The 23,295-nt window shown below is 41.9% G+C and overlaps 1 protein-coding gene across 17 annotated transcripts in view; it reads left to right on the top strand.

Moving 5' to 3' along the window:
- Positions 1-3,271: 3,271 nt before the first annotated feature.
- SYNCRIP (synaptotagmin binding cytoplasmic RNA interacting protein) overlaps positions 3,272-23,295 on the top strand; it is a 39,794-nt gene continuing 19,770 nt past the window's right edge. For 16 of the 17 annotated variants that reach the window (XR_012628073.1, XR_012628071.1, XR_012628072.1 and 13 more), the window contains exons 1-10: positions 3,319-3,452; positions 4,948-5,107; positions 5,988-6,106; positions 6,293-6,400; positions 8,153-8,266; positions 8,351-8,527; positions 13,579-13,714; positions 14,623-14,828; positions 19,837-19,986; positions 21,304-21,425. Coding sequence is in view for 5 of the 17 variants with exons in the window: in XM_074862012.1 (XP_074718113.1) it covers positions 4,960-5,107; positions 5,988-6,106; positions 6,293-6,400; positions 8,153-8,266; positions 8,351-8,527; positions 13,579-13,714; positions 14,623-14,828; positions 19,837-19,986; positions 21,304-21,425 (1,280 nt within the window). In the remaining 12 variants the exon portion in view is untranslated. Of the gene's footprint in view, positions 3,453-4,947; positions 5,108-5,987; positions 6,107-6,292; positions 6,401-8,152; positions 8,267-8,350; positions 8,528-13,578; positions 13,715-14,622; positions 14,829-19,836; positions 19,987-21,303; positions 21,426-23,295 lie in introns of all 17 variants that reach the window. The other variant, XM_074862013.1, reaches the window with a different exon arrangement.

Below are 23,295 nucleotides of genomic sequence, written 5' to 3'. Positions count from 1 at the left end.
GGCCAGTGGCCAGCTGTGCACTACATGGAATAAACTGCAGACTACAGTCCTTTCCCAAAGTTAGATACCCTTATAATAAGCAGCTATATTAATAACTTGGCAGCCTTACCAAGGAGGCTAAGGGCTAGGAATGGGTTGGAAAACGTATTGCTGAGAAACCCCAAGAGTGGCTGAATCATTTCAGAATTGTGCTGTGGCAGATGTAGCACAGGGGGTTTGTTTTGTTTTCACAAGCAGTGACATCTGCTGTATGATCAGTGTGATCTGCCCCTCTAATGCTGTTGTAGCTGGTGGGTTTTATAGCTCAAGTATAGCCAATTCTATAGCCAAGCCTAAATTTCCAATGTGTGCGCACTTGGGACAGGCTAAGGCCGTGCAATCTTAACAGGCATCATAGAAACTGAAAGTAAAATTCCTGTTGAGTCCCCTAGACTTTCATTCTTTGTTTAGGGTATAATTCCTTAACTGTACATAAGTAGCTCAAAAGCAAAAATTAGGCTTTTATAGTCAAATTAAATTTATTTTTCACTGCTTTATCCATGCAGCTCTGTAGTTGGTCCTGTTATAATCACTGGTTTTACTGTGGATGTGCTGGGGAGGCTCAGGCATCCAACTGTGCCTTCAGCAGGGCTCTGCAGTGGTTACAGTTGGGACTAGAAGCAGGCAGGTGTTTCGTATTCCAGGAAAATTTAGGAATTAACACAACTTTCATTATGGTGAGAAGTTGTCAAACTTTCAGGCACATGCAGTGAAACTCCTCATGTAACTCCAAGCCACCAGGTAAGCGCCTGCAAATATTCTTGGCAGGGAATTTTTTCAATAGATGTTCTACATGATTCAAAAAAAAAAAAAAAAAAAAAGAAAACTCATTTTATGATTTCATGGATCTTTTCCTGGGCATACCACTTTTGTCTTTGTTCTACTGATACTAGGGCTAATAACTGAGCTATATTTAGAGGAACTGCATGTCAGACTCTTTGCTTCCTCCTTTCTACCTAAAATTTCAAAGGATCAAATAGGTGCAACTCTGACTGTGGGTCACCTGTGATTTTAAATAAGGGTGCAAATCTGTTCACTGCATTTATCCTAGTCTTTTTATTGTTTTTACTTCCATTTTATGGAGGAAAAGGAAAGTGCGTTAGAAGTTTTCTCTCTAAAAATGGGCCTGAAAGTGGGAATTACTTTCTCAGAAGTTTGCCACCTGTAGTTAGTCAGATCCACTGAGAATTTTAATGAAGCATTTTTCACTGTTTTCATTAGTTCCAGAGAACAAATCCATTTATGAAATTTAGGTATTACTCTGGCTCACATCTGTATTGTAAACACCTCACTGAAACACCTTCTGTAAACATCTGCAAATAACATGTTTTGTTGAAAATACTGCACTGAAAAATGATCTCCAGATTTGTTTTTAAGGATATTCTCATCGCCCAGCTGATCGCTGTATTTTTGGAGAAAGTTATAGAAGGGTGCAAAATATTCACATTTTTATAAAGGTTATGATTAAAAATACCACACAACACTTTAAAGATAGCTTTTCTTTTACTGGAATTATGTTTTCAGAAAGTTGTTTTAAAAAATTTTTAAAGGTGGAGGAAAAGTTTGAGTAAAACTGATTTTTAATGACACTTTCAAATTATAGATTAGCTGGAATATTTGATAGCATGCAGCTGCACTGTATTTGTTGCCATTTCAGGCTAACCTGTGGAATGGTTCAGTTTTTAACAAAGTCTTTCTTACTGCATTAAGTAATTGGAAGAGATTTTTGTTGTCTCACTGAATACCAGTTGTATGCTTCACATAAACACCAGCATGTGAGTATTTGTTAACAGTGAACTAACCCTGTAGTTGTCTATGCTTGCTCCGCTGAGCAGGTTTAAGTATTTTTAAAGAATTGGAGATGGACTGAAGGTGTTTGCCTGGGCTAAGGGGCAGCAGTAGCTGGTCCGCTTGTCGCTGAGCTGCCTTTGAGGAAGTGAGTAATACCGTCTGTGCCTTCCTGCCGTCGTTTCACTGCCTTTATCTGGAGTTACAGGTCTGGCAAAGCTCAGTGGGTTGGTTTCCAGGTTTCTCGTGTGGGGTGTGCAAGTGAGACGCGTTAGGAACCGGAATGCAGAAGCGTGCAGCCAGGATCCCCAGCAAGGGACCTGCATCTGACGACGTTCTGTGGTTTCACCCACCTTCCGCTGGGGCCAGCGCGAGAAAGTTAAACCGCGAACGAACGGACGCCTGGGGGGCGGCTGCGGGGCAAAGGCCTCCTGTCTCCGGGCACGCTGTGGAATTTGGGTTGAGCTGCCCGACACCCGGGCCCCGGCTCCTGCCCGCTCCTCCCTACCCCGCCGACCACCGCCCGCGGCCGTTTAACACCGCCGTCGCTTTGCCGGCTTCACCGCCCCGCGCAGCCGCCCAGGGAAAACTCCCGTTCCCCTTGGAAAAACGCTCCCTCCGCGCGACGGTTACGGCGGGGCGGGGCGGGCGGCGGCCGGTGGGGAGAGCCCGTCGGAGGGGGGGAGCCCCGGGCGCCCCTCAGCGAAGGGGGTGAGGCGCCTCCCGTCTCCAAAGCGCGAACGCCGAGCGCGGCTGCGGCGGGAGCGGAGCGCTGCCGGGCTCTCGGCTGGCCGGCAGCCACACAAAGCGCCGCTCTCCCCTCCCTTTGTCTGCGTGGCTTTGTCTCCTCCGTCCCGTCCTCCCCCACCCCGCCCCGCCGCGGGCCGGGACTCCCCGCCTCCGGCCGCGGCGGTCCCCTTTGTGCCACCTGCGCGCCGTGGGAACGGCCGCTCGCCCAATCCCCGGCCGGCCCGGCCAGCCGCTCCGCCGGCGCCGTTTTTCGCGTGGCGCCCGCACAGGTGCACGGGCGGCGCGGAAGGGGCCGGGGAGGCCGGGCGCGCCCCGCAACGCGCCGTCCCCCCGCGGGGACCGTCCCGCCGCCGCCGCCGCCGCCTCCTCCCCTCTCGGCAGCGCGCGGCCTGCGTGTGCGCGAGCGCGGCGCGCCCCTGCCTGCTGACGCTCCGCCCCGGGCGGGAGGGAGCGGGCGGCGCGCGCCGCTCCGCATGGAACGCAGAGCGCGTGGGGGACGGAGGGGAGGGCAGGAGACGGCGCGCGCGCGCGCGAGGGCGGGGCGGGCGCGCGCGCGCGAGCAGCCCGGCGGGCGGGGCGAGGCGATAACCCTTGCGGAGCTGCCTGGGAGACCCCGGGTTTGGGGCTGCGCCAGCGCGCGCGGCGCCTCCTCCTCTCCCCCCCCCGCCCCCCCCACCCCCCCCGAGCCGAGTGGAAGGGGCTGGGGTTGGTGCCAGCAGCGGCGTGAGCGCTCGAGCGGCCGCCATTTTACGCCAGCTCCAGCACACTGTCCGGACACACCGAGGGAGCGGAGAAGGGGGGCAGCTCCTCAGCACGCCGAGCCGCTAGCCGCGCCCCGAGCCCCTTCGCACGGCGTTTCACCCCCGCAGCGACAGGTCAGGCGCTGGGCGCCGGCGGGCAGGCCGGCGGGCTCGGGCTCGGCGCGGCTCGGAGCGGCGGCGGGAGCCGCCTGCGGAGCGGGGTGGGAGCGGGCCGGGGCAGGGCCGGGGCCGGGCGGTAGAGGGGGTTGAGGCGGCGGAGGGGTGCCGGCGGGCGGGGCGGGAGGCGCACGCTGGGGCCCTGCAGCGCTGTCGGGCCGGGGCCCGGCTGCCAGGCGCTGCGTGATGGGTGGAGGAGCTGGCTGCCTTCGTGGCCGCTGCTGTCGGGCGGGGGGCGGCCGGGCTGGGCCGGTGCCCGCGCACTAGGCCCGGCAGCTGGCCGGCGCGGGGGAGGCGGCGGCGGCCGGGGGGACCCGGGCCGTCCCCGCGCGGGGCGCGTGGCTCTCGCCTCATTGTCCTGCCGGCTCCGCCGCTCCATTCATTGCCCGTGAGGGGCCGGGCCGGGCCGGGCCGGGCCGGGGGGGAGCCGCTCCGCAGCGGGGCGAGCCGCGACCTCGATGCCCGGCGTGTGCGTGGGGAGGGGGGCGGCTCGGGTCTCGCGTGCCCCCGGTCACGTCGTGAGGCGGTGGGCGGCGGGCAGCGGCGTTTCCCGGCTGGGAGACAGGGCTGGCGGCGGGCCCCTGCATTGTTTCGGGGAGAAGTGTGGCTGGGGGGGGGGTGGCGGCGGCGGGGCCGGGAGGCGCCGCGAGCTCCCGGCCGGGTGGTGAAATCGGGCCCGGGGTGTTGCAACCGCTCTCCAGGGGGAATAGGGGGAGAGGTGGGGAATGGCTGGGGCTTGGGGTGGGGGGGAGCCGCTCCTCCTGCGGGAGTGTGGCGGGGAGGGGGGGGAAGTCGGTCACTGGAGGAAGTTGTAGGACATCTGAACGCGCAGAGCACGTGTTTCCATCGGGCTCATGGCGGCTGCCGCTGCCGCCGCCACCGTGGGTGGGTGCGGACTGGGAAGAGCGCTTTGTTCCTCTCGCTTGCCCGGCCGACACCGGAGTGGAGGCGGGAAGGGATCCCGGCCGCGCCTGAGGCCTGGAGAGGCGGCTCGCTCCGGGGGGCTGCGAGTTTGCGACGGGAGGTGGAGGCAGCAGCGGGTGTCAGTGACGGTATCGCGGTAGCGGCGGCTGCATGTGGCAGGTTTGCTCTTCCTCCCACCCCCGCCATTGGCTTCTTGCTCCATTTCTAACTTGTTCAGAGCCTCTCAGGGAGTGTGTTAGAGAGACGGAGAGAGGGAGGTGAGTCAGAGTGTCTGGCTGGGTTGTGTAAAACCTGCAGTGAAAGCTACCCCACCCCCGCTAGGCAGTGGTGTTAGGGCTTTCCTTTGTGTTAGTGCTTCTTTTGAGGAATTTTGTGCGTCTTCCAAAGTCAGAAAGTAACAGGGAAGTGGTCTGCGATTTTTTTTTTTTTCCTCGCAAAAATAAGGCAGTCTGTTGCATGTATTGTCACTTGAATTGTTCTACTTGAAGATATTTTTAGCTTAATTATGATGCTTATTGCATTTGAACAGATATCTGGAAACATGGCTACTGAACATGTTAATGGGAATGGTACTGAAGAGCCCATGGATACTTCTGCTGCAGTTACCCATTCTGAGCATTTCCAGACATTGCTTGATGCTGGTTTACCACAGAAAGTTGCTGAAAAACTAGATGAAATTTACGTTGCAGGTAAGATGTAAAACTTGCAAAACCACACTTACAATATTTTATTGGATTCTGCTGTCTTTGGGCTAAAATAGCAACTTTTTGTGGTTTCCAAAAGTATGGGAACTGCAGTCTTACCAAAATCTATGGATGTTTTCCATTCAGTGCTTTAATTTGTCGTAGTATTTTTCAGACAAAAGTCTTGGGCCATGCCACTTGGGGTGGAAAGGAGAAGTATGCAGGTGACCATAGCAACAGCTGGAATAGGCAACAGATGAGTTTTATGAGGAGTAGGTGAAGTGGTCTTTGTGCATCTTTTACAGTAGTTGTAGGTAAATGCAAGTAACTGAAGCCTTGGTGTTCATCTCTTCATCTAAATGATACTTCGTGACATAGTATTTGGGTTCATGGGTGCAAAGGTTATTTATTGTATTGGTTCTCTCAGACATGGTAATAGCTAGCATTTTTTAAGCTTGTTTTTTGGATTGTGGTGGTCGCTTTTAGCGCTGCAGTTTACTTGTCTTTATAGTCTTCTCAAAATGTACTAAGGTACCATTGCTAGGCAAGCGTAAGTCAGGTTTTGATAGATCCTTCTGAATTCAGCTTCAGGATATTGAAAATAAACTTGGCCCGTGTAACATCTGGGTTTCACAGAAGTCAAACAAATACATAAATGCAGTAACTGTTACTCTGAATCTTAACTTTTTTTGACACTTTTTTGATTAATAAAAGGTTGAATACACTTCAATGTTTACCTTTAGGAGAACTAAGTGATTTCTCAGGTATAGTAACTTACGTTAATCAGCGATTGATTTAGAGGTCACTGGAACATGTTAGATCTTTTAAATGTGGTTAAACAAAGATTACTGCCCAAATATAATCAGTAATTTTTTTTTTTCTTTAGGGCTAGTTGCACATAGTGATCTAGATGAAAGAGCTATTGAAGCTTTAAAGGAATTTAATGAAGAAGGTGCATTGGCAGTGCTTCAGCAGTTTAAAGACAGTGATCTCTCACATGTTCAGGTAATGTTAAGCAATTTAAAATATAATTGTTGAAGGATAAACTGCTAGTTGACTGACAAGAGGTTTGCTTAAGCCTCTTCAGTGATCCATATATGATACCTAAAACGAGCACCGTGTTAGTTCAAGGTAAAATTAGATTCTGGCTTGTCATGTTTTCAGAACTGCAGGTTAATGTGTCTTTTGCAGAACAAAAGTGCCTTTTTATGTGGAGTCATGAAGACGTACAGGCAGAGGGAAAAACAGGGGACCAAGGTGGCAGATTCTAGCAAAGGACCAGATGAGGCAAAAATTAAGGTATGTGACTAAAAGATAGAAGATACCAGTCTGTCTGTGGTTTTTCAGAGCTGTCAGGACAGAGACCTTGATTCTTTTGGAACTGTGCTTTTCTTAAAAAGGCTATTTTAGATGATTTGTCATTCTTGAAAGCTGGCACTTGCATTTTTGTCTTACACTTTTTCATTTTCATGAGGAAAGTTAATATACTGTTAATTACTGTAACTGTATATAAGTGAAGAAAACTTGACAGTTTGCATTATGTCTAGTTAAGGCAGTTAAATTATTTCACAGTTAAAAGTTTTCAGAAACTTGTCAGCATGGATCTTGGAGTTGAGAATGCATAACTTCAGCTACTGGTGGTTGTTTATTGGTTACTCTTCTGTTTTTTGTGTGTGTTTTTTTTTTTCCTTCAGTTCAGGTTTAAAGCAACTCCACCACAGGGAGGAGATACCATATGTGTCTGAAAAACCAGATTGTAATGGATTTAGGATTTAGCCTACTTCTTATGACATAATCAGTATTCTCATAAACTGTATCCCAAACTGTCTTAGTAATGGACACCTTATTTCTTGGACCAAGTCTTCTGCTAGCAATAGAGTTCTGTCTCAAGAGTTAGGCACACTGTGGTTTATTTTAAAATTCTGTGATTAGTAACTTTACCAAGGCCTAAGGAAAGGAAAACCACCTAAGCATGCTTAGTTGATGTCTTAAAAAGTGAGAGAATCTTTCATGTTTAACTTTTTATGTGTAAAGTGCAAAATGAATGTGTTATGTATTAATAACTATGTTATAAAATAACTATGTAGCTTGTGAAACTAAGAAATCCTTTTTCTCCTGACTTTGAGGCTGGGATGCCCTTAATTATAATTTCAAAAAAAGTGATACAGTTGTTGTCACTACCATATAAAACGACAACAATAATAGGAGGACTTTGTTAACTAACTTGAAGTAGCATAGCTTTTACTGCTGATGGCTATAGCATTTAAAATAACTTTGCAATTTTCCAGTTGTGAAATTACTAACTCTTGGTTATAATTAGGCTTGTTTAATGTGCTGTTTCTTTGTGCGTAGAGTTGATTTGTCTTCGTACGAAATTATTAAGAAAGACTAATTTCAGAGGAATTTCTCATATATTTGTGTGCTGAATTTCCTCTTAACGTTTTAAATTGGTAGTGTATCTGTAACTGTATGCAGTGATTCTAGCGAGGATCGGTTGTGCTGGGATGCTGTATGTGCCCACAAGGAATTTGAGGAGGGGCGAGAGGATAGGAGAGAGGAAGTAGTACTACCACTTTAGTGTCTGGATACCTGAAGCAGTCCGTACAGTGTTCCAGGGGTGTAAGCACTTAAACATGTGTTCTTTAACTTCACACTTATGAGTAATCTCATTAAGTGAAGGGAACTCCTGTGCATAAATGTTTTCAAGATTGGACATGCCAAAACAAGAAGTGGCTCAGACTAAGATCTTTTTAATTAAAGGGAAACTCGCTGTTCTATTACTTGGCTTTTTTTTTTTTTTTGTATGAAAATGAAGGAATTGGGAAAACTATATGAATCTCTAATTTTCTAGCAGTGTTTCTTTATCTGATAGTTCTGATAGTTGTTCGGCAAGTTTCTTGTTGAAGTAGTAGCAGTAGGCTTGTTTGCCAGTGGGAGTTTCAAAGCAGTGCAGTTTAAGAGGAATTATAAGCATGTCTCTTTGTGAATGAAGTGCATCTAAACTAGCTCAATTTGTATATGATTTTAAAATTTTAAGTTTCTTACTTGAAGGCACTCTTGGAGAGAACCGGCTACACTCTTGATGTGACTACTGGACAGAGAAAGTATGGTGGACCTCCTCCAGAGTCTGTATATTCAGGACAACAACCTTCTGTTGGTACAGAGGTAAGGAGGAGATGTTTATGTTGATGTATTCTTATTCATTGAAAAGTCTTTTTTTATAAAAAACACTCCGTGTGTCTGTTGTAGATATTTGTGGGCAAGATTCCAAGAGACTTGTTTGAAGATGAACTTGTTCCATTATTTGAGAAAGCTGGCCCTATATGGGATCTCCGCTTAATGATGGATCCACTAACTGGTCTAAATAGAGGATATGCTTTTGTCACTTTTTGTACTAAAGAGGCAGCTCAGGAAGCTGTTAAATTGGTAAGTTTTCTTACTTGGATTATTTTTTTTAAGAATACTCTCTGGCTTATTAGCAGTTGTCCTGATCCTGATGCTAAAGATTAAACTGTCATTGTTAGATCACTTCATAAATGTCCACTAGGTGTTTTTAAATATTTCCACATTGTATATAAATTTTTACTGGCTGTATTAGGGACAGGGGAGGAAAAAAAAAAAAGCTGATGGGCTTCTGTTTGGTCCGGTTAGGTAGGCCTTTATTATTAACAAAAGTTGTATTGGTGATAGTTATTTCTGAGGTGTCTGGTCTGGCTGAGTTTTGGAGAGAAGTGGTGTTTGGGTTGCTGTGGTACAGGGAAAGTGTTGGTCAGGTTGTCTGGGATTCCTGCTTTGCTGGTGCACCAGCAGAGGGCCCCGTGCTGGAAAAATGCCTCTAAAGTCACAGAATTTCATAAGATACTTCGGATGGGAGATAATCACCGTTGAGTGTTAAGGTCTATTCTGTTTGCTGCAGCTGCCTGGAGAAAGTCATAATCCTGTCAGGTTAAAAAATTTCTTCTGTTTTACGCAGAAGTGTGAAATAGTTTGATAAAAGGAGTAGGTTACTCTTAATAAGCTTTCCAGGTTTTATGCATGAAGGTATCCATCACTAAAAAGAGGAGGGAAGGAAATGCAGCCCTGATCTTTGTGCTGCTCCTTTGTTTTCCAAGTTAAGTTGAATTTGAAGTTTTTGAGCTAGTTACTACTACATTGATATGGCCAAGATCAGTGTGTGGTATGACCCTCGAGAGCGCTAGCTGTACTGATTCTGAGGTGTACTGATACTGTATGAATAGGGTTAAGCTCTCTTCTTTTGTAATAAGGTACATCTTAAACTGTTAAGGTACCCTACTGACATATTAATAATGTAAGTCAGTTGGTAGAGACAAATTAAGCTACAGATGGGAATGTTTTGAAAAAGTACAGAAATGTCTACAAAAGTGAGAACTACAAAAATATCTGGTATATGTTGTTTAGCTTTTTAAATAAGAATGGTTGGTGTTCTGTATGCAATCCAAATATGTCGAGGATAAGTGCGTATACCTCTTTGTACTTTCATTGTCAACCTAGCTATTTATATTGTGTGTGAACTCTTAAGAGTTACGCACATGACTTAGCAAAACAGTGAATCAAATCAAATGCGTTATCAGAGGCACCTACCTAGTAAATGAACAGAAAGGAATTTTTCTTCACTTAGCTGGATCTTCCTTAAAGGCAGCACACTCTGAAAAGTCATTCAGGTTGTGTTTCTATAAAAGTAACATCAAATCCTAGCCTCAGTCTTCCACTAAATGATACAAGGGAAGGAGGTACTCAGTGTCCCTTTATAGCTGATCTTTGATATGCAAGGGAAAAAAAGTATTGTGTTCTGTTTTTCAGTTAAATAGCCACTGAGTGTAATAGTTGAAAAGTCTTGCAATTGGGGCAGTTTTTCAGTCTTCATGCTAACTTCTTTGAGGGCAGGATTAGTTTTAAATTGGATTCTGTGGCATTTTTCAGCTTTTGAATGGTTCCAACCATAGTTGTCTGACTAATTTGGTGTATTATGAGTTTCCCAAGTTGTCCAAGAGTGATTTGCAGGGCTACTAGCAAAATATGGCTGTAGAGCTCAGTTGAAAATCATGGGTCTATCACTTGTATTAGTTACATGTGCATGGGAGAGGCTGTTGAAAAACTTACTAGACATGCTGAACCCTTGGTCCTAGACATTTTACCATCCTAGTATTTTAACAGGTGGTGCTCTTTCTGGTACTACCTGTAATCTTCTGATACGTGTACAACTTACTTCCCAGCTCTCTGGACTCCCTGGGATAGGGGTGATTCTGTTATTTCCCATCTTCTTCCCAGAGGCTTCTTTGTCTTCCATTTAGGAGTCTGTGAAGTACAGCAAAAATGAGAATAAAAATCTCTGTGTCGCTTGTAGGCTTCTGAGTAATAAGAGACAGCTATGAGGTTTTGTCAGTACCCAAACTGCAGCAGAGAATAAACTGACCTGTCTTCAGGCTCTTGCAGTTGGTGTAACATATTTTGCACATAATTTGTATTTGTGTGGATATTGTATCATCCACTGTTGCTGTAACAACTTAATGTAAAACTTAACTAAAGTTTTTCGATAAACTTAATGTTGACTTACCCTGTTCATTAACAAGAAGAAATCTTGTGGTTTAAAGGTTCAAGCCTTGATTTTGTTTATGCATATGCATTTTTAAGCCACTTAAGAAAGGGAAGAAATCCCTAAATTCTGTTTGAAATACCTCTGCGGCTGTGCTTGAGACAAAAATGGAGTGATGCTATGGCCTGATATTGAGCAGACTTAGATATGAACAGTAGTTAATTTTATGTCCAGTACTTAATCCAGCATGGTTGATCTTCGCTGGTTAAATAGAAGTGACATGTCGAATGTTCACACAATCACTATCAGAAGTCTGATATTTTTTTTTTTTTAACCTCAGGCATTTTTTTCACTGTTAACATGTTTGTGTTTACCTTCTGTTTTATACTGTTTAAGAATTACAACTCCAGTTGTGTTCTTTTCCACACCTGTTCATATGAAATTGTTAGATTTCAGTTTTTCCAAAGATTTCTGAGTGATTAAGGTTACCATAGACACGTACAGGGTAAATACTTGTGAGGTGAAGCTTGTAGGAAAGCATGCTGAAAACTATAGTAGCTTACAGTGTATTTTTGACTAGAGCAAGTGTAAACTTGATCAAAGTGCCGGTACAGGTGAGTTATGCAAATATGCCCCTTAAGCATTTTGCCAGCTATGCGTAGCAGTACAGCTTACTATTTGATGCTGTAAATAAACTAAAATTGCTGGTGAAAGTTTTAAGTGGATAAAATGACAAGACAGACCTTATGCATACTTCAGCCTCTTTGTGAGTAGGTTCCTACAGAACTTGGCAAAAAAAAAAATCTATGTTATAATGTCTAGAGGGTAGTAATACCTCTGTTACTAACTTCGGGCATTGATTCAGCAGTGACAGGAGGGGGAAGCAGTATGCTGACATAGCTAATTTGGTAGCCTGACTGTTTTGGCACTTTACCCAGATCATGATTTGGGCCTGTTCATGTCTAATCTAAGTTTACAGATGGTATGCAAACTATTTACCTAAAAGCCACTAACTTTCTATTCAAGAATTTTCTCTTGTGTTAAGAGAAACATAAAATGAAAAGTAATAGTTAATGTATTGTAGTATGAAAAAGCTGCTAGAAACTACCGTCAATGTGGAATTGCAATATGGTATAATGTTTTAATTTTTTTTAAGTTATGAAATATTACTTGGTTGCCATGAGTTGTATGCGAGGCTCTTTTTGGATTAAATGTGTAGCCAAACTTTGGTTTTAGACTTTAACAGGAACAGTTGGATAATATCTTCTATTATCCATACAGAATAGAATATGTCAGTTGGAAGGGACCTACAACGATCCTCTAGTCCAGCTGTCTCACCACTTCAGGGCTGACCAAAAGTTAAAGTGTTATTATTAACGGCATTGTCCAAATGGCTCTTTTAAACACTGACAGGCTTGGGGCATTGACCACCTCTCTAGGAAGCCTGTTTCAGTGTTTGACCACCCTCTCTGTAAAAAAAATGCTTCCTAATATAAAGAGATGTTTCCTAATGTGCACTTCAGTTAATGAAGAATTAGTTTGTGTCTTGTTTCCAGACTAATAAACTACCAGCTGCTTTAAAGGTGTTTCTTTAAAGGATTTTCTTTGAGCTACTGTATTCTTAGCTCTTCATTAATGTGTATAAATCTGTTTATTAGTGATCATAATAACATATATAGTCTTCCTATGCAGCTGTTTCCTACTTTAAAATCAACTATTCCTGTCACGTGGGCAACAGATATGGAGAGAGAAGTCTTTTACTGTGTCCTAATATGTTTTGAGACATAATTGGGAAGATGCCACTCGCGATCCTTTTCACATGTACAGTTCTCCTTTTAGCTCACTTCTGTTGCAGTTACCTAGCTCTAAAAATTTTCAGTGATGTAGTTTTTGTTTGCACAAGATAAATACAAATTAAAAAAAATAAACATCTTCACTCTGATTTTAGTTCACAAGGTAAAAAGGGGTGTGGGAGAACTTGCTTATGCTGGAAGGTTTACTACTAAACACAAAATAACTCATAGAATAAATAGCTAGATTAAATTTTAAAAAGCTATCCTGCTACTTGTCAATAAGATGTTGACCACAAAATACATTTCCTAGCTAAAGAACTGTCTGTTGCAGGGCTTCCAGTTGGAAAGGGGTTGATGTACCACCAGTTGACCTCCCTTCTGCTTATTTGGATGATGCATGCCTGTGTCTGCATCTCAGTGAAAGGCATTTTTTGTCAACAGATGTCTACAGTAATACTTTTTTTTTTTTCCTTAAACTGCCGACTTGTTCAGGGTGTCTTCTAAACAATCTGTTATGGGAGAAGCATTTGAACAGAAGTTTTAGGATTTCAAGTCAGTAGAAAGTTGTTCTTGCTGTTTACTATCTTTACATGTGTAATCTATGTGCTTTGGAAAGTATTTGCCAATTGCTCTTGCACATTTTGTGGAGAAGACCTGATCACAGCTTGCTCTCTTTTCCTAACTGTAAAACTTCAGAAGGGAATCTGACTTTAATTGTAACTCCTGTTTTGTATTATACACAAATTAAGAATTCATAGATGCAGTCTATAGAGGAACTTTCATTTTTTTTTCTGCACTGTTGTGAAGGGAGAAGCCTTGACCTTGATGACTTTTGGACATAAGATGTACATTTCATGGTTCCACACAAAAAAGTCTCTAAAGAAACATGTATTAAGAAAGAGACTTGAACAAGAAGGGAAGAATGATTGTTGGCTGAAGTTGTGGAGCTATCTTAGAGAACATGGGTATACTTCAGAACAGTTGAATGTGCATTGTAAGAATGTGTTAAGCTCCAAATTTAATATATTGCTCAGTGCTGTGTTTGCAAAAGTAAAATACTTGATATGCTGCTGTTGGAGGGGAGTGAAAATTATCTGTAATTGATGATTGGCCAATTATTTTTCTTTCAGTACAACAACCATGAAATTCGTTCTGGAAAACACATTGGTGTATGCATCTCTGTTGCCAATAATAGGCTTTTTGTTGGTTCTATTCCTAAGAGTAAAACCAAGGAGCAAATTGTCGAAGAATTTAGCAAAGTAACAGGTGAGTCAATAACTATGCTTCGTAGAGCTGGAAAGATGTCAGACATGATCAGTGATGAACTCTCTTCACCATCTTTTGGCTTATGGTTGCATGATGATGAATCCAAATGAAGACCACTTAGCATTTGTCCTGACTTCTAGGTGTTTTGTGTTTGGTTTTTTTTTTTTTTCTTCTTTTAAGCTGTTGTGCTGGGGACTGAAATAGTTGTGATTAGACTAGATGTGTGGTTCCAAGTTTTACCCAGAGAATAAGTGTGTAATGTTTTAAAAAGCCATTCAAAAGAAATAGATGGTTTAATTACTTCAATACTAATGGGTGTTTTAAAACTTTTCAAGGCAAAACTGAAACAGGTTGGAGAACATAGTTCTGTGCTTCAGAATTCTTACTGATTTGATAAGGATCTCTTTGATAACAGCGTATAAACTGGTAAAGGTAACATCTGATGGCTTTCTCTGTTACTGAACAACACACCTCAGATTCCTTGGAGGAACACTGAAACTTCTTAGATATCTTAAGATTATGCATGCTTGATCTCTTGTTGTTTCAACATCCATGGAAAAAACACATGCTGATCTTAGGGGTTTGAGAGGAGAACCGACAAAGCATAACTTTTGACTTCCCTTACGTCTTCTCCATTCAGTTAGAGGGAAGGTACTCTTCCAGAGCTACTAAGCTTTCTTCACTTGATAAAAATGGAACCTAAGTTGGCATAGTCTAATGTCTGTCTTGAAAATGTCAGTCTTGAAAGTAAGGAAACTTTATTGTGTACGTGGTCTCAAAAGTCTAGTGTGTTCATGCTTTTTTGGAATCGCTTGTCAGATGCATACTTACCAGAAAGATAGTTCCTATTTTATAATACAAATTTGTGGATTGAAGCCATAACAAGTACATATTTTGCTTAATTTCAGAGGGACTTACAGATGTCATATTGTATCATCAGCCTGACGACAAGAAAAAGAACCGGGGTTTTTGTTTCCTTGAATATGAAGATCACAAAACTGCTGCTCAGGCCAGACGTAGGTTAATGAGCGGCAAAGTGAAAGTCTGGGGAAATGTTGTTACAGTTGAATGGGCTGACCCTATAGAAGACCCAGATCCTGAAGTCATGGCAAAGGTAATAAAGCTATAGGGGAACCATAATATGTTTAAAGTGCCTTGTTCCAAAGTAAGTACTCCCTGACATTAGCCTAAGTTAAATAACAGCTTTCAGCCTTCTTGACAGAGGTGTTGTAGGTGAGATGATAAAAATGTGAATACACTCTAGAATTGATGTGAATCTAAAAGATATTACTTTGTGCTCCCAGGGCTGAATGTTGAACATAATTCTTGCCAAAATGACATGTAGGGCTGATACACATAATTTCTTATTTGGAAGTGGTGGTGATGACTCCAAAAGTTAAAATGGGTTTGTAGCTTAATATTTAGAGGGACAGAAATCTACATACGCTCACAGAACAACCCTTAATTCTTTTTAACCCTGCAACTTTGTATATCACTTCAGAATTGGAACATGTCAGTAAGATGCACAAACGCATTTTCAAAGTTGCCTTTAGCAGTTACTTCCAAGGAGTTAGACAATTGTTTTATATTTGGAACTCTGTATCTTTATTTTTAATTTGGGGGGAGTTAATTCCTTAAAATACTAAAACTAGTAATTTCGATTTTGAACATTTCAGTGAAACTGAAGTCTGGACTGTTTTGAAGTATATTGTAGCAGTTGTTTTATGTATGTGTGTGATACTTTGCCAGAAACAAATTATCTGATTTTTGTTTTTCCCCCATCAGATAATGCCCAACCCTGTCTTCTTCAGTTATGTTGTGTAGCCGAGTTGTTTAATAGAACCTTCTAGCTAGCCCATATCCTTATCTCTTTCTCTTTGCTTGCTTTTTGTCTGTGCTTTTACTCTCATCTGAGACACGTCACTTGCTGGAGTCCTACTTTGGTGGACCTAGTAAGATAGCTTGACTGGGATCTCCTCTTTGGTGAGCCATAAGGGAAAAGGGTTGGGGTGGGGGCTCATTTTAGGGAAAAAGCCTCTTTTGTAATACAGGTATTACAGAAGCTTGTGGACTACCCTGTCTGCAGACTTCTGTTTTTCTTGCCCAGCATCATAGACTAGCAGCAGCAGGGAAGAGTCTTGTAGGCAAAATTTGTTGAAGATGGCACTTCCTAAATATGGCAGCCTACCTATCTGTTCAGCTTCTTGGCTCAAAAGAGAAGAGACCTAATCCAGCAAACTGTTAAAATAAATGATCAGGAACTTCTGCTGACATGACTGAAGAGATGAGCAGGAAGTGATAGGGGACATAATCAGGTACCTTTCCTAAGTAAGTTTACAGATCTGGGGAGTGAAAGGCTAAAGAAATAAAAGCTTGGTAGTGGTTTGCCCCATTTAATACAGTTTTTTTGTGTATGTTAATGCCTTGTTTTATATTTGAAATGGGACATGAAAAGGGAGGAAACTTTGGAAAACATGGAGAAAATCGACTTGTATACTTGTAGTGCCATATGCTGAAGATGGGACATGGAGCTTGGGTTGAAGACATATGGCAAAGTGAGCCTGTGAATGAGAATACTGAAAAGGTAGAGAACATCTAGTTTGCGTCTGAAGGCGGAAGTTGAGACAAGCATTGGTGTGTGACCTTTCTCGCTGGCTGCGTCCCTTAGTTTATTCTTGCAACTAGCAGAGTCTCTACTCCAGTCTTTCCTGCCCGCTTACTGTATGTTTGGAGAAACTCTGACCACATCTGGCACTTCTGGAAGTGTTAGGTGTACTTTCTGTTGTTTATTGCTGTTTTTCTCCTAAGAGAAAGAGCAGCTGAGCTGCTACTGTAGTCAATAATCTCCCAGATGCGAGCTGTAGGTTGGCTGACATTGCTTCTGAGCACTGTCAGTTGGGAGCAAGGGGAGAGCTATTGACCCTTGTCTTAAACATTCCTGGGGTAGAAGGCTCTGGAGGAAACACCATGAGTAGGAGGAATAAGTTGTTTTTATCAGAATAATCATCTCATTGGTGGTTTTCTTGTCAAGACTGCTAGAAAAGCAAGTCTGTAATAGTAAACTATGAGGAAGACAAATTTGCCTTTGTAGCCAGGTGAACAGCATTGTTCTAAATACCTCTCAGAAGCAGCATGTCACTTCATCAATATGTGGACAGCTACTAATTTAAATTAGTGAAATGTTTGTTTGAGCCTTTTTCCTCCAGACTTTTGCTTAAATGCTGTGGAGAGTATTGTATGGAAGCATGCTAAAAATTTAAATGGGCTGCTACCTTAAATATGAAGTACCTTGAGCGTGATGAGGTAGAAAGCTGGATTCTGAAGCTAGACATATGTGCTATGGGAGATAAGTGCTTGTGCTGACAGATCAGGGTATAACTGATTAAGTAATAGATTTCTGGTCCGAAGTAAACTTTTTACCGACTTCCAGTAGCTGTGTTGATAGCGTCACTTCTCCTCAGTGTTAGTTTGATGCCTCTTACACCTGTAGTGCAGATAAATTTCTAAATGTTTTACTTGATTTCTGTAGCATGACTGAGGCTACAGAGGATGTTCTGGAGTGGCAGGTTAAGCAGCTAAATAAAGTCTTATGCTGTGGCTGCCTGGTAGATTACAGGACAGGAGACGGGGCTAGTAACCCTTGGAGAACATGGTAATGAAGTCTGAAGTGTTTCTGCTATAGGTAAGAGGAGGAAAAGGAGCAGATCCCAGGAGTTACGGGGGTAGTCTAATCTTAAACAGTTTTAAAAGTGAGTTCTGCCTTTATGAGAAAATGCTGCTGCTGGGTATATTGCTTGTTAGGTGTGTAATTTATGGATCCTTGGTGTTATAATCTGTGAGCCTTCATGAAGAGGACTTCCTTTTTTTTTTTTTTTTTTTTTTACTCCCTGTTAGATAGCTTAAATGAAGTAAAAATGGGCTCGTCTTCTCCCAACCTATGCTTTGACATATTCTTTGACTGGTTCAGCTATGCTTTTAACCTGTAATGTGACCAAAGATGTTAAAAAATGTCAGCTGTTAGAGATTAATGGATTTGTGTACACGGGAGAAAAAAAATCAAATTACTTTTTACTACTTCAAAAATGTTGTGTTAGTGTATCTTATAACAAAAAAGTGGTGATTTTTGAGGTTTTAATCATGACTGATGCAGTCATTGTGCATATATTAGCGAAGGCTACCTAGGGTTCCTCATTCGATTCTAGTTTTCGTCCTTTTGTAAAGTGCAGGTATAAGGGACATTTGTTTGAAAGTTACTGTTTTTTAAAAACATTGATTACATCACAAAACTTCCTGTAATTCGTTTTCATGAAATAAGATTAAGATAGCAATTAGGACAGTTTACTAAAAATGATTATTACATTGGGTTACAAGAAATAAAGGTTGCTTTTGCCATCAAGACATGTAGGAGAAGCTTAACACAGGATAAGAAGCAGCTTTCCCTGTGGAACTGGTTATGACACTCATCTCCTGAGAATCAGCAAGAGTAACTATTGCCAAAGACTAGAGTTGACAGACTGAGTCAGATTTAGGATCTGTAGTATCCCTTCTTCCAAACTCTGCATCCCATCCTAGTTTAGCTAGTTAGTGAGACAAAGATTTATGGAAGTCTGTTCTGTTTATTTGTAACTTAATTACATAGTAATTCTTATAAAAAAAGGTGTCTGGGTTTATTGCATTCCGCTATGTGGCGGGAGTAGAGATCAGAGCTCTGCTTCAAAAACTGAAGCATGCTTGCTCTTGCTTTGGTCCCTTCACACCCTGTGTTATTTGTGTTGACCTTCAGGGTTAGGAGCAAGAAGTCATTGTTGCCATGTACAGTATTCACTTCTTGTCATCAGCTAGTTTGAAACCACTAGTAGCAGAAGGGATGTGAATAGAAGTTGCAGGTCTTTGCAGCTGAAGTGCAGCTGCATTGTAGGAAGATAAGACCGGGCATCCTTTGGCAGTAGGAGGTGACTGGGCTGTCAGAGCGTGGTGGCAGCATATGGAAGAGACTCCCCGGCAAGTCAGAGACACTTGTAAATTGCAAGAACTCACAGATGACGTGTAAGCATGCTAACGTACAGTCACTTAGTGCAACCTCAGTGTGGATACAAGGATGAGTCTTTGAATACTAACAGGTCACTAATATATGTGATTCCTGGTGTCTGGTGTATGTTGTCTGCTCTATTAAATAAGAGTCTAGTTGAAGCCTTTGTCAGACTGCTCTGTATTTTCTTTTATCATAAGCAGTTGGTGGTTGATGAAACTTTATATTGATGATTTAGTCACTGTCAGGCACTTTACAGGGTGTATATATACTTTATACTTTTTTTTTGTATATATACTTTACTATATCAATAGTTGAAAGATAACCAGCCTTTCTGATCTTGTAAGTCACATAGCAGTCTTTGAGTAGCTTAAGAGCCATATTGCATGCTTCAGAGAGCTGGGGGAGGGAATAGACTTTCAGACTTATTTGGAGGTGGTTGTTCATCAAGGGAAGGATGCAGTTTGACTTGTGAGAAAGTCCAAGAGTGACTTGGCAGTGTCAGCCTTAGTATCCCCTTCTGTCTGCATTCTCTCTTCTAGCTGTGGCTTCAGGTCACCGAACATTCCTCAGTCAGGCACAGTCCTGATGCTACGTGTTTGGTGTAGCTGTAGCATGGGAGCTACAAGTTAAGCAGCTTGAGAGCTGCAGGCCTGTCACCTCTGACCTAGATATTATAGTGATGAGTGTTCTGCAAATACCTGAGCAAAAACCTGTCTAAACAATGAAATGTTTTGATAAGTTAATTGTTTTGTGTGTAACCAAGCCTGGTTGCTTTTTTAAAGTTTGAAAGTGTTCTGAGTTGAAAATTACTGCTGCTAGGATTCTTTTGACACAAACTGGTTTGACTTTCAGGGTACTAATACTTACATAATCATGTTTGAAAACAGATTTAATATTTCCATTGGTCAGGGAATTTTGGAGCTAACTCATGCTGTGTGATATAAAATATATTCATGTATATGTGTGTAAAATGCTGTACATAAAAATGTAACTATGTTTTCAGTATTGCCAATAGCTGTGACTTGAAAAACTTCATTTTGAGTTTTGGAAGTGGATATTTCTAAGGATTTTTTTTTTTTTTTTTTTTTAGGTAAAAGTTTTGTTTGTACGCAATCTTGCCAATACTGTAACAGAGGAAATACTAGAAAAGGCCTTCAGTCAATTTGGAAAGCTAGAGCGAGTGAAGAAGCTAAAAGACTATGCTTTCATTCATTTTGATGAACGGGATGGTGCTGTAAAGGTAAGTAAAGAGGACTGTAACTCTGTGTGTGTCTAAGTCATGACTAAACATAATGTTTAGAAGCTGTATACTACTTTTAACTTGAGAAAAAGCTCTCTGGAGAAAGGGTAACACATTGTCACTGATAACTTTGTCCTCTCTGGGTGTCTCCTAGGAAGATGAAGTTGCTAGCTTGAAAAGTGGATCTTAGATGCCCCTATCCTAAGTAATTCTGCTGATGAGTATCTAAGATAATCGTATGTGTTAAGATTTGAAACTGAAGTGCCAGCAGTTGAATGACTTCTCACCAAACTATTGTTAGAATCTAAAGCAATTTCTCTAGGGCAAGTGATAAAAACTTAGGTAATCTTTTTATTTTCCAGGAACGGAATGACTTCCTTTTTATGGTGTGGAATAAGCACCTTCTTCTTCTTGATGAGAGGTGCTGGACTATTGAGTAATTGTCATTCCTGGATATTGCTAGCCTGGTCTTGGTGTTTTTTTCTCCTGTCATCTGTTGTTAGGAAGGGAAAGTATAATTCCTGTCCTGCCTATAGTGTATCTATTTTTTATGTTCTGTGGGAGGATGCAGGATATAAGGGGATTCAGGTTTTCTTACTCATCCAGATGCCTTAAAGCAGATGCTTAGGAAGGTGATGGAAAGAGTCTTTTCATAGGATATGAAAGGCTTAGCTATGTAGAGTCCCTAAAAGTGGTAGAATCTTTAGGATTCCCCTGCTTGCATTTAACTTGTAGCAATTACTGGGACCCAGGGGAAGAGAGAGAGAGAGAGAGAGAGAGTGAGTGTGTGTGTGTGTTGGTGGGTTTTTTTGGTGGGGGTTTTTTTTGGTGGTGGTTAGTGGTCAGAATGAGACTGTTAAACTCTAATTTTTGGCTTCTGGCTTAAAGAGAAAGTTACATTTATTACAAGTAAAAGAATAAAAACATATACTGATTTCTAGCTTTAGTAGTGTTTGCGTGTGTGCTGACATTAAGAAATTTATTCCTGTATTGCAAAATCTGTACTTTCAGAGGACAGTTCCGTCACTTCATTAATTGAAACAGCTTGCAAAGATTGAAGCCTATTTACAGTTTTGAGTGGAAGATTTCTAAACTGATACATGCAGTCCTGGGTTTGAGAGCCAAGTTAAGAGGAAATGCGTAACTCTGGAACCCATGATACTATGCTGTATGATTATTTTAAAAAATTTTTCAACTTTATGTTGTTATTTTAGCTCTGGATAACAAATTTTAAAATGCATACTCTAAAAGATAGAATAAAATTAATAACTTGAGATATGCTTAGAAGTATATTTAAAGTCTGGTTAATTCCTTCAGGCAATGGAAGAAATGAATGGCAAAGATTTAGAGGGAGAAAACATTGAAATTGTTTTTGCTAAGCCACCAGATCAAAAAAGGAAAGAACGGAAAGCTCAGAGACAAGCGGCTAAAAATCAGATGTAAGTGTAAATGCATGCACATATGTTGTATTACTTCTGAAAGACATGTATGCTCCTATAGAATTAGAACTTCTGGGTATTTTAGTAGGTATACTGTAGTGTGTATACAGGTTGGCTTCTCTGAAAATGTTGGATTCATTTAAGTTGTTTGTATTTTACTTAAGATCCTAGTAGTGGCATTGGTGAGAATTCTCAGATACTGCTTTGCTCTGCTCATTGACTGTGAGAGCATCAGAGGAAATGTTTGAAGGTCATGAATACACATTTCTCACTTTTTATTCTAAACTTTCATGTACTTCTGCACTGATATGTCATGTGGATGAACTTAGCAACATGTGCTTCTCCCAGGGGACTTAGCAGTACTGATACAGCCCCTCCATTTATAAAGTACCCACTAAAACGAGGATCCTGACATTCTTTTTTGCCACTTCCAGAAGATAGATCTTCTCATGAAGCTTATAAACTCATACAGTGATTGTGCACTAATAAATGCTGAACATGGAAAAAAAAAAAAAAAAAAGGCGGCATTTCTTGCTAGTACGTTCTCTTAATGTTCTCATGTGTTTTTCTTCTTGGATATCTTGTAGCTTTCCTAATCATCTTCCCTCCCCCACCTTATTTCCAAAAATAACTTCTGCTAGTGCTGCTGTGCAGCATCCAAGAAGATGGAATAGTGAGGTTACCAGATTAATACAGATCTCCAGATGGTGACCTACTGTACATGTGGAATTGGTTAAGTTTGCCCTGCTTATAGTTCTCGTAACTTTCTTGGCCCTTTTGTTCTTCCTTGGGCATCTGGTGTTACTGTAAGAAGTGGATTTCTTCTTTTTTGTTTTGCTTCTCTTCCATGTCAGGCAGGCCTTTTCTGTTCTGCTTAAATCTTTTGGTGATACAACTTTTTTTCTGTATATTCTGTACCTTGGCAATACCACTATAAATACCTGTTTATTTAATTAAAATATAAAATGCTGTTGAAAGTTGCACGCTTTGCCTCTCAGTACGCAGTTGTCCGCATGGTTGTGCTCTCTCTGGTTGGAGATGTGCTTTCTCTCATTGAATTTGAGTAATATCAAAAAACCATTCTCATACTGCAGTATACAAGCAGTTTTGCAAGCTTGGTATTCAAGGTCTAATAATGGCCCGTTTCCAGTGACGAAAAGGAAGATTTTCATAAAATGCACTTGATCAGTTATAATGCTGTGTGATTTCTGCCCCCCCCGCCCCCCCAACTGTTCTCTACAGATTATCTGAGACCCAGATTTATTACTTCTGGATAGCATGCATGTATTTATAACACTGGAAGTCTTCTGGCATGTGTCACCTCTAATATTAATATGCTGTATGTTATCTGCATCCCTGCCCCTTTTATTGTTTAAGGTGTGCATGTCTCATTTTGTGGAGGTAGGTAAAGTAGGGCTGCCTCTCTTGTTCCTCTAGTCAGAGGTACGGTAATGCCACTTGTTCAGTAGTTCTTTCTGGTTCTTTCCTTTGGTAATTCTTCATGTTCCTTTACTTTTCTGAACTGTTAAGGCAGTAGGAAATCAGCTTGTTTCATTACACTCTAGGCATTTTTGAGTTTTGAATATACTGTTTATTAGTGAACTTCAAGAGCTCTTAATTTTCTTAGGATTACAAAAAATGAGGGAATAGAAGGATATGTTTGTTCTTAAGTCTGTATCCTAGTTATTTGGGAAGTTTAGAGTGACATCTTAAGATCTCAGAGACAATTTGTAGTTTGTGCTTCTTTAGTTTTCTGGAAACTTGATTTGTACATTGATATAGTTAGCGATCTTACCTGCTTGCATATAAGTGACTATTTAATCAGTAAGAAGCATTTTACATCATCCCTTGGTTGTTTGAAACCCCTCGT

Source organism: Strix uralensis, chromosome 3 (assembly GCF_047716275.1).
Source record: "Strix uralensis isolate ZFMK-TIS-50842 chromosome 3, bStrUra1, whole genome shotgun sequence".
NCBI lineage: Eukaryota > Metazoa > Chordata > Aves > Strigiformes > Strigidae > Strix > Strix uralensis.
This window is presented reverse-complemented; position numbering and strand designations above follow the sequence as displayed.